General features: G+C 36.2%; 1 protein-coding gene and 1 non-coding gene across 2 annotated transcripts in view; one reads left to right on the top strand and one right to left on the bottom strand.

Annotated features, from left to right (window-relative positions):
- The window catches only part of LOC126787321 (kiwellin-like), a gene marked incomplete at its 5' end in the record, with an annotated part of 33,150 nt that extends 21,204 nt beyond the window's left edge, over positions 1-11,946 (bottom strand). The window contains 1 exon segment of the mRNA XM_050513226.1: positions 11,777-11,946. Within this exon segment, the coding sequence (XP_050369183.1) occupies positions 11,777-11,946 (170 nt within the window).
- LOC126789685 (small nucleolar RNA R71) lies at positions 1,459-1,565 on the top strand. Its single transcript, XR_007671599.1, has one exon. It is a non-coding gene; the product is annotated as a small nucleolar RNA R71 (small nucleolar RNA).
- Positions 11,947-12,310: the final 364 nt, after the last annotated feature.

The raw sequence follows: 12,310 nt of genomic DNA on the forward strand, positions 1-12,310 counted from the left end.
TCAACATAGCCCAAAGGGACTTTGTTGGAACAATCAGCCAATCGAATCACAACATTGTCACGTTTCAAATCACCTAGACCTAGGTCCTCATAGATATAATACGGCATTATATTAATAGATGCACCTAAGTCTAGCATTATCTTCTCAAATGTCATGTTTCCGATTGTACAAGGGATAGAAAAACTCCCTGGATCCTTAAGCTTTGGTGGTAGCTTCCTTTGGAGCACGGCAGAAACGGTCTCACTCATTGTGACAACCTCCTTCTCTCGAGTCATCCTCTTGTTGGTGCATAATTCTTTCAAAAACTTAGCATACCTAGGATTCTGTTGTATGCATTCAATAAGAGGCATGTTCACTTCCACCTTCTTGAAAATGTCGAGCATGGCCTGATCAGAGCCATCATTCTTTTGCTTTGCAAATCTACTAGGGAAGGGAACACGAGGAAGATCATTAGTTGAAACCAAACCACTAGAGTTAGGATCCTTACCTTTGTCATGCACGGTATGATCTTCTTGTGATAGAGGCACGGCATCATTTTCCTTAGAGGAGGCAGGGTCCTTCTCTAAGTCTTTGACATTGAAATTCTCGGCCTCTTGTCCTTTAGAAGGCACGGCCTTCTTGTGTTGCTGCAATGGAGCATCCAAGATCCTCCCACTTCGCGTCATCATGGCCTTCACGTTAGGATTAGGCTCAGTTTGGCTCGGCAACTTTCCTCCTTCATAGATCTTGCCCATGAAATTGATCACTTGCCCCATCTGCTTCTTAAGCTCAGTTATGTCCTTAGAATGAGCTTGTTGACTTGTAACTAAAGCTTGAGTAGCAGAGTTTAGATTTTGCTGCCCTTGAGCAAGAGACTTCAAAAGTTCATCATAGTTAGGTGAAGATGCATTATTCGAACCATGAACATTAGAGTTAAAGGGAGCAGAACCTTGAGGTACCTGAGGCCTCACAAACAAACTTGAAGGACGAGGTCCTTGACCTTGAGCATTGGATGGTTGAGCATTGTTGCTCCAACGAAAATTTGGATGATCTCTAAGTCCAGGGTTGTTTGTGTTCGAGTATGGATCGTACCTAGGCCTTTGTTGCCCCATAAAGTTCAACTCTTCTTCAGTCATTGCACCATTTGGACAATTGTCAGTAGTGTGATCCTTGAAAGAACAAATGCCACATGCTTGAGGGTTGATGCTCGAACCATTGAATGCCTTGACTAGCACGTCAAGCTTCCTTTCTAAAGTAGCCATCTGATTCCTTGCATCAACATCATACACCCCACGGCTCTTGCTTCCTCTCTTCTCCTTGGAACTAAATTGACGATTGTTGTCAGCCAAGTCATCAATCAAGGTGTAAGCTTCTTGACCGGTCTTGTTCATGAATGTGCAGCCACATGCCGAGTCCACCATGCTCTTATTGGTGGTGTCGAGTCCTTCATAAAAGAATTGCACCAAGTCATCCAACGAAATACCATGATGAGGGCACTTCCTTTGTAGTTCCTGAAATTCCTCCCAAGCCTCATAGAGTGAATCACCATCTTTTTGAGTGAAGTTCTGAATCTCCCTCCTAAGTCTTTTCGTGAGTTGAGCAGGGAAGAATTGCTTCAAGAACCTCCTAGTCATTTCGTCCCATGTAGTGATGATTCCTGCAGGCAAAGAATACAACCAACGTTTAGCATCATCCTTAAGGGTAAATGGGAACAAAAGCAACCTCAAGCCTTCTTGAGAAAGATGATGAATCGATTGGAGCTTGCAAATATCCAAGAACTCCCTAAGGTGAACATTAGGGTCTTCCATTGAAGAGCCAGAGTACTTAGGCAGCTGCCTAAGCAATTGAACAGGAATAGAGAAGTTAGCTTCATCAGGTGGAGTGAAAGCAATGCATGAAGGTGATTCAGGGGTGGTGGGAATGAATGCATTCTTGAGTGCCATTGGAGCACCAACAGGAATTATGTCACGGTCCGCAATTATGTCTAAGTCTGAATTGAAGATGAAGGGGAAGGAAAGATCCTCCTCTTCTTCTGATCTAGGTGAAGAGTTTAAGATTGAATTGCTTGGAGATGTTTCGAAATTTAAAGGTCCACTTATGAAAGAGTTGTTTAAATCTCTAAGTGCTTGAATTCGATCCTTGAGCTCTTGTGTTCTCTTAGAAATTTCGGACATGCATAGTACCTGTTTGAAAGTTAAAGAGTTAGCATTGAAGAATACACAATGAACACATATAATTCGTGCCTTCCCTTAGTCACACACACGCACACTTATGGGAAAGGACACGACAACTATGTCAAGTTTACAAAGAGTTAGTTCTTTACGTTTACAAAAGTTCATACAATTCACAGGTTTTTTTGCCATTTCAATGATTGAACGATCGATTGATTCTAAGTTGTAAACCAAGGTGGACGTGCGGCCTAAGTATGGATGCCTAGACACAAGATCAAGTCTTTGTTTCAGAAGGCCTTGTAGCTCAATCAGAGATAGTGAAAATGGTAGGACTCATTTGTTGAACTACGGAGAGCAAACTCCCTATCGACTCCATCACCGAGATGTATGTCAGTCAGTAGTTCTCTGAGATCCAATTTTGGTCCCATGCACTCAGCTGGACTTAACCTTGTGTGTTAGACAAATCTCCAAGTGTTAATAAAAGCCGCCCTCGACCTCATGCAAACTCGAGAGCTAGCATGAAGGGTTAAGACTAACATTAACAAAAGGGACTTTACCTATTCCGTTCGATTTACAACCTACAGCAATCATTCACTCAAGCACCAAAACAACAACCTAAGATACATTACTATATGTACAACGAAACAAGATAAGAATATACAAATGTACAATATACACAATGAATTCGCATTAAAAGTTAGGGATCCATCTCTTATGGGACCCCGGCAACGGCGCCATTTGATGAATGCTCGATTACTCGACATCAATATTTAACCCTGAACACATCATTAGTAGTATAAAGCAAGAGGGTATCGTTCATAAACCGGGGATCCAGCCAGGGCTTAGGATCACAATACTTAACACGAATTCATAAAGATATAAATGGTTGATATAGGTTTCGGATTGAATCATAAAAACAGTAAATAAAACCTAAGCTAATATATACATGTGATCAACCAACCAACACATAAACAATCACCAAAACAATTCACATAAAGGGATCGAAACAAGCTTCATGACTTCTTTTAGCATCATGCCGAGACTATATAATGAACAACCAAGGATGGATCATGCAATTAGGGTTCTAAGCAGTAACCTAAACACATAGACAGTTAACACATTCGATCAATACCAAGCAGCCTTAATCGAAATCTAACATGTTTATCTTCATCATGTAATTCCAAAGCCATGCACATTGAATTCATCAAGTATGTCACTTACTTAACCAACAACCATGCAATTCGAAAATCACATATACAAGAATAAACATGTTCTTAGCATAAGTCTTTAATCCAACAACCTAAATATCATGCTACAAGCATAGTCATAACACTTATAAATCGAAATTGTTCAAGAACAATACTCGGCAGAAACCAAAAACAGAAATTTCATAAAACCAAAAACAATTTCGAATCCTTTATATAAATTGAATCAAGTAGCTATTTCATAGACAAATATGAAACAAGATTACACTACACAAATCGCAAACTTCATCCAAGAACAATAACAAAACCAAAACCGAAATTAAACAAGAGTGAATCATGGTTACACTTTATAAATCAAGCAATCCAAAAGTGTAGCCGAGACTTCTATGGATGAAACCTTCTTCAAAAGCGTGTTTGAAGGCTATTGATTGGTGGGGAATGATGGAATCGGTTTTAGGATTTCTTAGAAGGGTGAAGGATGATTTCGGCAGAGCTATGGCTTGTGTTTGTGTGTAAGGATTTCTTAGTGTTATGTTTGCGTTGAGTATAGATGACATCTAGGTTGGATTTAGAACTTGTGATGAATTCAATGATTCTTATTTTCTGCATTGAGTATGCATGTTAGGATTAATTGATTAGAGTTCAATGAATGGCGTTGAGCAATAGTTGAATGTGTTTAGTGTCTATGTGTTTAGAATAACCGTTGAGGACCCTAATTGCATGATCCAACCTTAGTTACTTATGAGATGTTTGGGCATGAACCTTAGGGAGAATGAAACTTAATTTTCGTTGGCTTTGTGTACCTTATTTTAGTGATGAGTTGTGTGTGTTTTATTGATCATTTGTATATATTAGTTTAGGTTTTTATTTTCTGTTTTTATACAATCCGATCCTATAACTTGAATCTTTTATATCTTTTGTGAATTCGTTGTTAAATGTTTGTGATTCTTTGCCCTTGATGGATTTCCAGTTTGTGAACGATACATTCTTGCTTTATACTACTAACGATGCTTACAGGGTTAATATTGATGTCGAGTATCGAACCAATCAAATGGCGCCGTTGCCGGAGATCCATAAAGATGGATCCCTAACTTTTAATTACGAATTCACTGTTCATATTTTACATTTGTATATTTTTATCTTATTTTGTTGTAACATATAGTAAATATATCTTAGGTTGTTGTTTTGGTGATTGAGTTCCCGGTTTGTGAACGATACCCTCTTGGTTTATACTATTCATGATACTTACGGGGTTAATATTGATGTCGAGTAATTGAACCGATCACTCATGCAATTGCCTTGACTTATGGGTTTTATTTTAAGTTGTAGGGTTTCTAGTTTATTAGCTAAAGTGCAGGAGCTACTATAGCGATCATGCCATGGACCAAGTCACCGAGACTTCACCTAGATCTTGATTGAGTCGCAATGCATTCCACATAGAAGCTGATCCTGTTATAACAAACTGAAAGTGCAACACCTGTTGTTAGATTGTTTTACAAGTACATGAACACAAAACACCAAAGAGTAAACCAAAACATGAACTGAAGATTAGAGTATTAAGAGTTTACCATCAACAATAGTCATTGAAGGAATAATAGACATCTCGATCAAGCACCTTGGTAATAAGAAGAATATATTCTGAACTATACCTCACTGAATACACTCACAAAATGAGGATGTTTACCTTGTGTAAATCGTGATTAGTTCAGGGATATTCAACTAGTATATATAGTGGCCCAAACGCATCTCAATTTCATCCCATAAGAAAACTGAGTTGTACTCAATGTCTACCAGCCTATAGATTCATAGTTTATCACATATACTTCATATCAATCAGGTTAATCGAATCAACAAGTTTTCTACTTCTATTGAGAGACATAAACCTCAAAATATCAGATTGTGTTTATATTTACAACTCTACTGCTTTGTATTTGAACTCAATCACAACTCATGTATGCCGAGCCATTTAGATAATGCAAAGTCCATTATTTTTCCAACATTCTCCCACTTGGACCAAATTATCTAAATGCAAAGTTTTAAGATGATAATCAAACACTAACAATAACTAAAGTGCGTGTTGATATGTAAGAGCAACTCATAACTTGTCCAGCCTAGTCAATATATTATAATTGATGCATAATCTAAGATTGAATTTAATCAGAAGACTAAAACAATTGAAGATCACCAACAACAATCATAATATACCATATAAGCTCAATGATAATCATAACAAGAATTTTTATGTCTATCTCTTCATTCCTTGTTCTATTTAAGTCCTCTCCATGACTTGAATAAAATCCAAATCCTCACGGTAAGCATAATGAGAGAACCTGTAGCTCACTATGATCTGCAAAAAGGCTCAATGTGTAACACATATAAATAAGTCTGTAATGATAATAAAACATGATTTGAAAATATGAATCTATTTATAACTCATGAAAAAATACAGAAGAAAAGATAGGAATAATGTCTAACTGTAAAGAACTAAAACTTCTAAAAATTTAAGACGGTGATCCCACTTAATTCAAGCATCCAACTTAGATAAGATTCCCAGATTCTTAATATGTTTCTGGAAACAAGCAACTAGTAAAGCTTTAGTAAAAGAATCTGCAAGTTGTGCTTCTATATTGATATTCTGGACATCAATGTCATCTTCTTTGATTTTCTATCTCACACCATAATACATCAAATATGTATGTTTAAAATTGCTTGGCCTTTCGTTTTTCCTAGCAAAACAGACAGCTGCTTCATTGTCACAGTAGATCTTCGTTGGTCTAGAAACTAAGAACTTGAGTGCATCTGTTTGAACTAGAAAATTTCTGATCCACAGACCTTCACACACTCCCTCATAGACTGTAATGTAATCTGTCTGCATGGTGGAGGTGCAGATTATCCTTTGCTTCATGGTTTTCCATACCACAACACCTCTAGCTAACGTGAATACATAACCACCTATGCATTTATTAGAGCTAGGAAAATTGCCTGCAAAACCTGAATCAGTTTATCCAAGCAGTTCAAGATTTTCGACTTTCTTGTAAACAAGTATGTGAGACTTAGTTCTCTGTAAATATCTAAGGATATTTTTACCTGCAACCCGATCCTCCTGACTCAGATTAGATTGAAACCTTGAGAGCATTCCAACAGCAAAAGATAGGTCTGGCCTGGTACATACTTGTGCATACATCAAACTTCCAATAAGTCTTGCATATGGCTTGTTTCCCATGCTACTGTCACATTCACTCTTCTCCCCTTTTTTAGACGTTTTAGTAAGTTTATCTCCCCTAGACATGGGGACTGAACCTTCAAAACAAGACTCCATATTAAATCTCTTGAGAACCTTACCAATGTAAGCATTCTTTGATAGTCCTAATAAGCATAGCTATTTGTCTTGTTTTATTTCAATCCCTAAAACAAAAGATGCTTCACCAAGGTCCTTCATATCAAAATTATTAGATAAGAAGGATTTAGTTGCCTTCAGTAGCTTCATATCAGTACTAGCTAGGAGAATATCATCAACATATAGAATCAAATAGACAAAATTCTTCCCAACAGTCTTAAAGTATACACATTTATCTACAATATTTTATATAAAACCAAAATATGAAATCACATAATCAAACTTTTTATTCCATTCTGGATAATATTTTATTCTTGAATAAAAATCCATTTTGTGACGTGTTTGAGTCCATAAATTTGGTTTTCTTTGTCTTTGGGATCTTCTAAGCTGAGGTTCAACTATCTCAGGTTGTTCTATGTCTATGTTTTGAGTTTTCGCATGTTGTACTGGATTTACTTCAGGATTAGGAACATGACTACTTCTCTATATGAATCTTGATCATTTGACTGAATTTGTGGATTAATTTGGTTCGTGACCTCATATTGTAGCAGAGGCATATTCACACTTCAGTTTTGGTTGTTTGAAATTCCTCAAAATCTAAAGACAAGTCTTTAAAAATCGAGTTATATTCAACTTCATCTGTAAATTTTGCTTGAATTGTTTCAAACACTTTAGGTGAATGATGTTCTCCACAAAACCTAAAACCCTTTGATTTTTCATAATATCCAATGAAACTTGAACTCATTGTTTTTGACTCGAATTTAGGTGTTCATTTATATGGAGTTTAGCCTCAGCCTTGCACCCCCACACATGGCAGTGGTGCAAGTTTGGTTTTCTTCCACACCAAGCTTCAAACAGTGTAGAATCTACAGCCTTAGTAGGTGATTTGTTGCAAATGTAGTTGGCAGTTCTTAAGGCCTCACTCCACAACTTTTTAGGCAAACCTGAGGTACACATCATACTCCTCACCATGTTTAATAAAGTTATGTTCTTTCTTTCTGGAACTCCGTTTTGTTGAGGGTTGTATGGGGTGGTGTACTGAGACTTAATACCTTGTTCTTGCAGGAACAATGCAAATGGTCTTTTATGTTGGCCTTGCTTAGTGTACCTCCCATAGAACTCTCCACCTCTATCCGATCTCACAACTTTAATTTTAGCTTCTAATTGTAGTTCGACTTCTGCCTTGTAGATTTTAAAAGCTTCTAATGCTTGTGATTTTTCTGAAAGCAAAAATATGTAACAATATCTCTAGAAATCATTTGTAAAGGTTGTGAAATATTGGTTTCCACATAGAGTTTTATGTATAAAAGGTCCACAAATATCCGTATGTATTAGTTCTAAGAGTTTTTTGGCTTCTTACTGTAGTTTGATTGTTTTTATTTGCCAATTTTCCCTTATAACATTCGATGCAGTCTTTTAGATCACTGAAGTTCAGCCCATGTAGTATTTTATTCATGATTAGTGTTTTAAGTCTCTCTTTATAAATGTGCCCTAATCTTCTATGCCAAAGGTATGCATATTTGTTGTTGAATAAAGTTATTTTATTTCCAAATACTGTATTGGTTCTTAGTGTGTCTTCATTGTTTTCAATTAACATGATTTCTGGTTTTGCAATAGAACAATTTAACTACAAATAATCACCACTGAAAACACCACAGCCAAGTAAACTTAAACCATGAAAAACGTTTATTCCAGAATTGTCAATGACTAGCCTGCAACCTAACTTAACGAGCAAAGAAACTAAAAGCAAATTCCTTTTGAGAGAAAGAATATAATAAAGACTATCTAAAAATAAAAATCTTCCAAATCCTAAGTCCAATTTGAGAGTTCCAACGGCTTTTAAGGCTACTTGCATGTCGTTTCCAACGCATACTGTATTCTCATCACTCTTTGGTGCCCTCCTTTTTGTCAAACCCTGCAATAAATTGGTTATAGGAATTGGCGATCCTAAATTCAACCACTATGTATGTGGTTCAACATTTATGAAGTTCACCTTCTTTGCCATCCATTTCTTGAAGCCCTCGCACTGCTTCTTTATGTGACCAAACTTTTGCAGAAGAAACACTTTACTTTCTGCAACTTGCTATCTCATGGCTATAATGCTGCTACCTTTGCAATTTTCTTCTTGGCTTCAATGCTATCTCCTCACCATGTTTAATAAATTTCTTCTTATCCTTAGCTTTCTTCACCACATTGATTGAGGTAGCAGGTCTACTTTCCTTCCTCATCCTGTTTTGTTCATCAACGCAGATGGAAATCAACTCATCCACTTCCCATTTCTCCTTGTTTGCATTGTAATTGCTCCTCAAGTTCCCATATCCACTTTAACCTTACTCAATCCCATCTCTAACTCCCTGAGTTGGTTGTTGATGTTGATAAGTGACATGATGTGAGTTCTCACACTTCCAGTTCCATCAAACTTCAAGTCATAGAATTTCTTAGAGAGCCTTGCAGCTTCTGCCTTATTGCTTTCCTTGAATTTCTGAGCAATGACTTCCATGTAATTAATAAAATACTCAGGCTCTTCAATGCATCCTCTTACAATATCTAAGCGTGTGTTTCTTATCACATTTTTGGCCATGTGATTTGCCATGTGCCAATCTTTGTAAATCTAACTCTTTTCCTTGTTAATGTCTTCATCTAGCTCTTCAGGGACCTCATCAATCAAGCACTGGTCCATATTTTGGTGCATGGACAGATACAATTCCACCTAGAATCTCCACTTCTTGTAGTTCAATCCTCACTGAGCATAGTGATTTGTCCCATGAATTTCAAAATGCACATGAGTTTTAAAACATGCTTATACGTATATGTGTGTACTGTAGATGCTCTATGATATGTAGTTAAACACTCAAGTTTAAAATCAGAAGCATATATGTAGTTTCATAAACTGAAGTCATATTAGATAACACTATTAATAGCATAAAATCTAATATATAGATCATGTATTTCACCACCATGTCCAACAACTTATAATGTTAAAACAATCAAAATCTTTGGATAGAGAAAAGTCTCAACAGAAACAAGCTTTAGTTTCATATAGTGCACTACATATTGCTTTTAATAGTTATATAGCAAGACATCTCTTTAGAGACTAACATACCATGTATTTTTAGCAAGCAACATCACAAAATTGATAAAAGCATATCAGCAAAACCAGATAACATTAAAGATTACTTTGTGTAATATAATTAATGGCATTTAGTTTTCCTGGAATCAAACGAAAGTTATTGTAGCAAAACAACCAAAAATTCATCATAAAGTATAGATCTTTAAAATTGAAAACTTAAATAGGGGAGTGCTGCAGTAATCGATACTTTATATAGAAAATAGGTTGTTTAAAACATTGAAACATATAATCTACCATAATCAAAATTTTGAATTGAAACTGTAGAAACAAAACACAATTAAATCGATCAAGCTGCAGATTTGGTTATAGTTTTAAAATTGAAACTTCATACCTCAACAGTTCCTGCAAGAAGGGGTCAGCGGAAGCAAAATACAAGTACAATATAATCCAAAACGAAAGAAAAAGAAAAATGAGTTAAAAAATAATGAATCCAGCAGAAAAAGCTATTAAGGTATTTCTTTTATTCTAAAAGATGTATCTTGTGGTTTTATTAAGGTAGTGAGTTGACCCGATAAAACTAATGTGTTGGGCCTATTATGAAAACCAGATCCTTTTAGCCCATAACTGAAAAAATAAATTCCGACAAGATTTTGGTTTTAACACTGTATATTGATTCATGTTCTTGTGAAAACTCTTAAGAGCTCTGATACCATATGTTAAAACAAATTGAAAGTACAACACATGTAGTTAGATCGTTTTACAAATACATGAACACAAAACACCAAAGATTAAACCAAAACATGAACTGAAGATAAGGGTATTAAAAGTTTACCATCAACAATAGTCATTGAAGGAATAACAGACATCTCAATCAAGCACCTTGGTAACAAGAAGAAAATCTTCTGAACTATACCTCACTGAATACACTCACAGAATGAAGCTGTTTACCTTGCGTAAATCGTGGTTAGTTCAAGGACATTCAACTGGTATATATAGTGGCCTAAACGCAACTCAATTTCATCCCATAAGAAAACTGAGTTGTACTCAATATCTACCAGTCTATAGATTCATAGATTATCACATATACTTCATATCAATCAGGTTAATCGAACCAACAAGTTTTCTACTTCTATTGAGAGACAAAAACCTCAAAAGATCATAATTGAGTTTATATTTACAATGCTACTACTTTGTATTTGAATTCAATCACAACTCATGTATGTCGAGCCATTTAGATAATATAGAGTCCATTATTGTCCAAAAATCCATCCACGATATTGTTTCTACACGTCGGCTAGCATGCATGCTCTGCATCACATCCATTACGTGAATGTCATTCATCCACCACTTTTGCAGTTGTGGTTTTTCCGTTACTTGTCGTATTTCTTATCATCTTCCCACATCTCAATTTATTATTAAACCACCCAATAGAAAGTACAACAACCCGTCTAGATGATATTTAGTGGCATAGCCAAGAATTTTATTAAGAGTGGTCAAATTTATATATAGTTACGATTCTACAAATTAAATGAACTAACTATGTAGGTACAAATTAGTTGTTATTGCCGATATATTAAAAAAAAGTAATTAAAAAGAATGGGAAATATACTATAGTATGTATGAGATAAACCAAATAAATGAGAGAAAGACAATGATGAGAAAATTCTATAAAAATATTGATTTGCTTCAATCTTATAATCTAGTTGAAAGTGAGTAAATTTGTTATCACATTGAATCAAATGGCTTATATTGCTCTTAGATTAAAGTAAAAATCACACAATTGTCAAGCTAGTGAGGAGGGTCAATTGACCCCTTTGGTGTCCATGTAGCTACGCCTATAATGATATTTTTCGTCACATTCTGACGCACCCATCACCACCTTCGCTGAAATCGTTGTGTAAGTAGGGCTTGGGTGGATGATGTTATCGAGGGAGATCACGAGTACTTAGGGTACGACTTGCCATCGCAATCCAGCGTTCCAAAGGGTTTGGAGTTATTGGGGATAGGTGAAGATGATGACTCTCCCCTGCTGCATATGTGAGTCCCAACATCGGGGTCGTCGTTGCATCTTTGGTTGATACAGATGAGTTGGTCATCACAGTCGTCCAAGGTTTGGCAAGCGCCATTGCAGGAGGAGATAGCTGTTGAGTAAGGGAGAGGGATGGAGATGAAAACGAAGACAAGGTAAAAGAGATGCCAAACATGTTAACGCACTTGCCATTTGATTCACAAGCACATTCGAAATACCAAGAAGTGAGGGATGAATCTAACAGATAGTATGTATGTGACTTATATAGACTTGTACTTGATCTAAGATGACGTTGAAGTTGTGGAAAAGTAGGTCCAATTTTAAGTCTTGGGTCCATGTTTCTTGACTCATGGTCTTCACGCACTTACTGTATTGCTTAGGAGAAAAGGAGGTTACCATATATATGATATTCAGTCAATTCAGACCCAATGGGTGTTTTCCTCGATCATCCGCAATCTAAACGCACTCTTTGGTCTAGGGTACTAATGTTGAAGACTTCTTAGGCTGTGTTTGGCCGGA

Source organism: Argentina anserina, chromosome 3 (genome assembly GCF_933775445.1).
Source record: "Argentina anserina chromosome 3, drPotAnse1.1, whole genome shotgun sequence".
Lineage (NCBI taxonomy): Eukaryota > Viridiplantae > Streptophyta > Magnoliopsida > Rosales > Rosaceae > Argentina > Argentina anserina.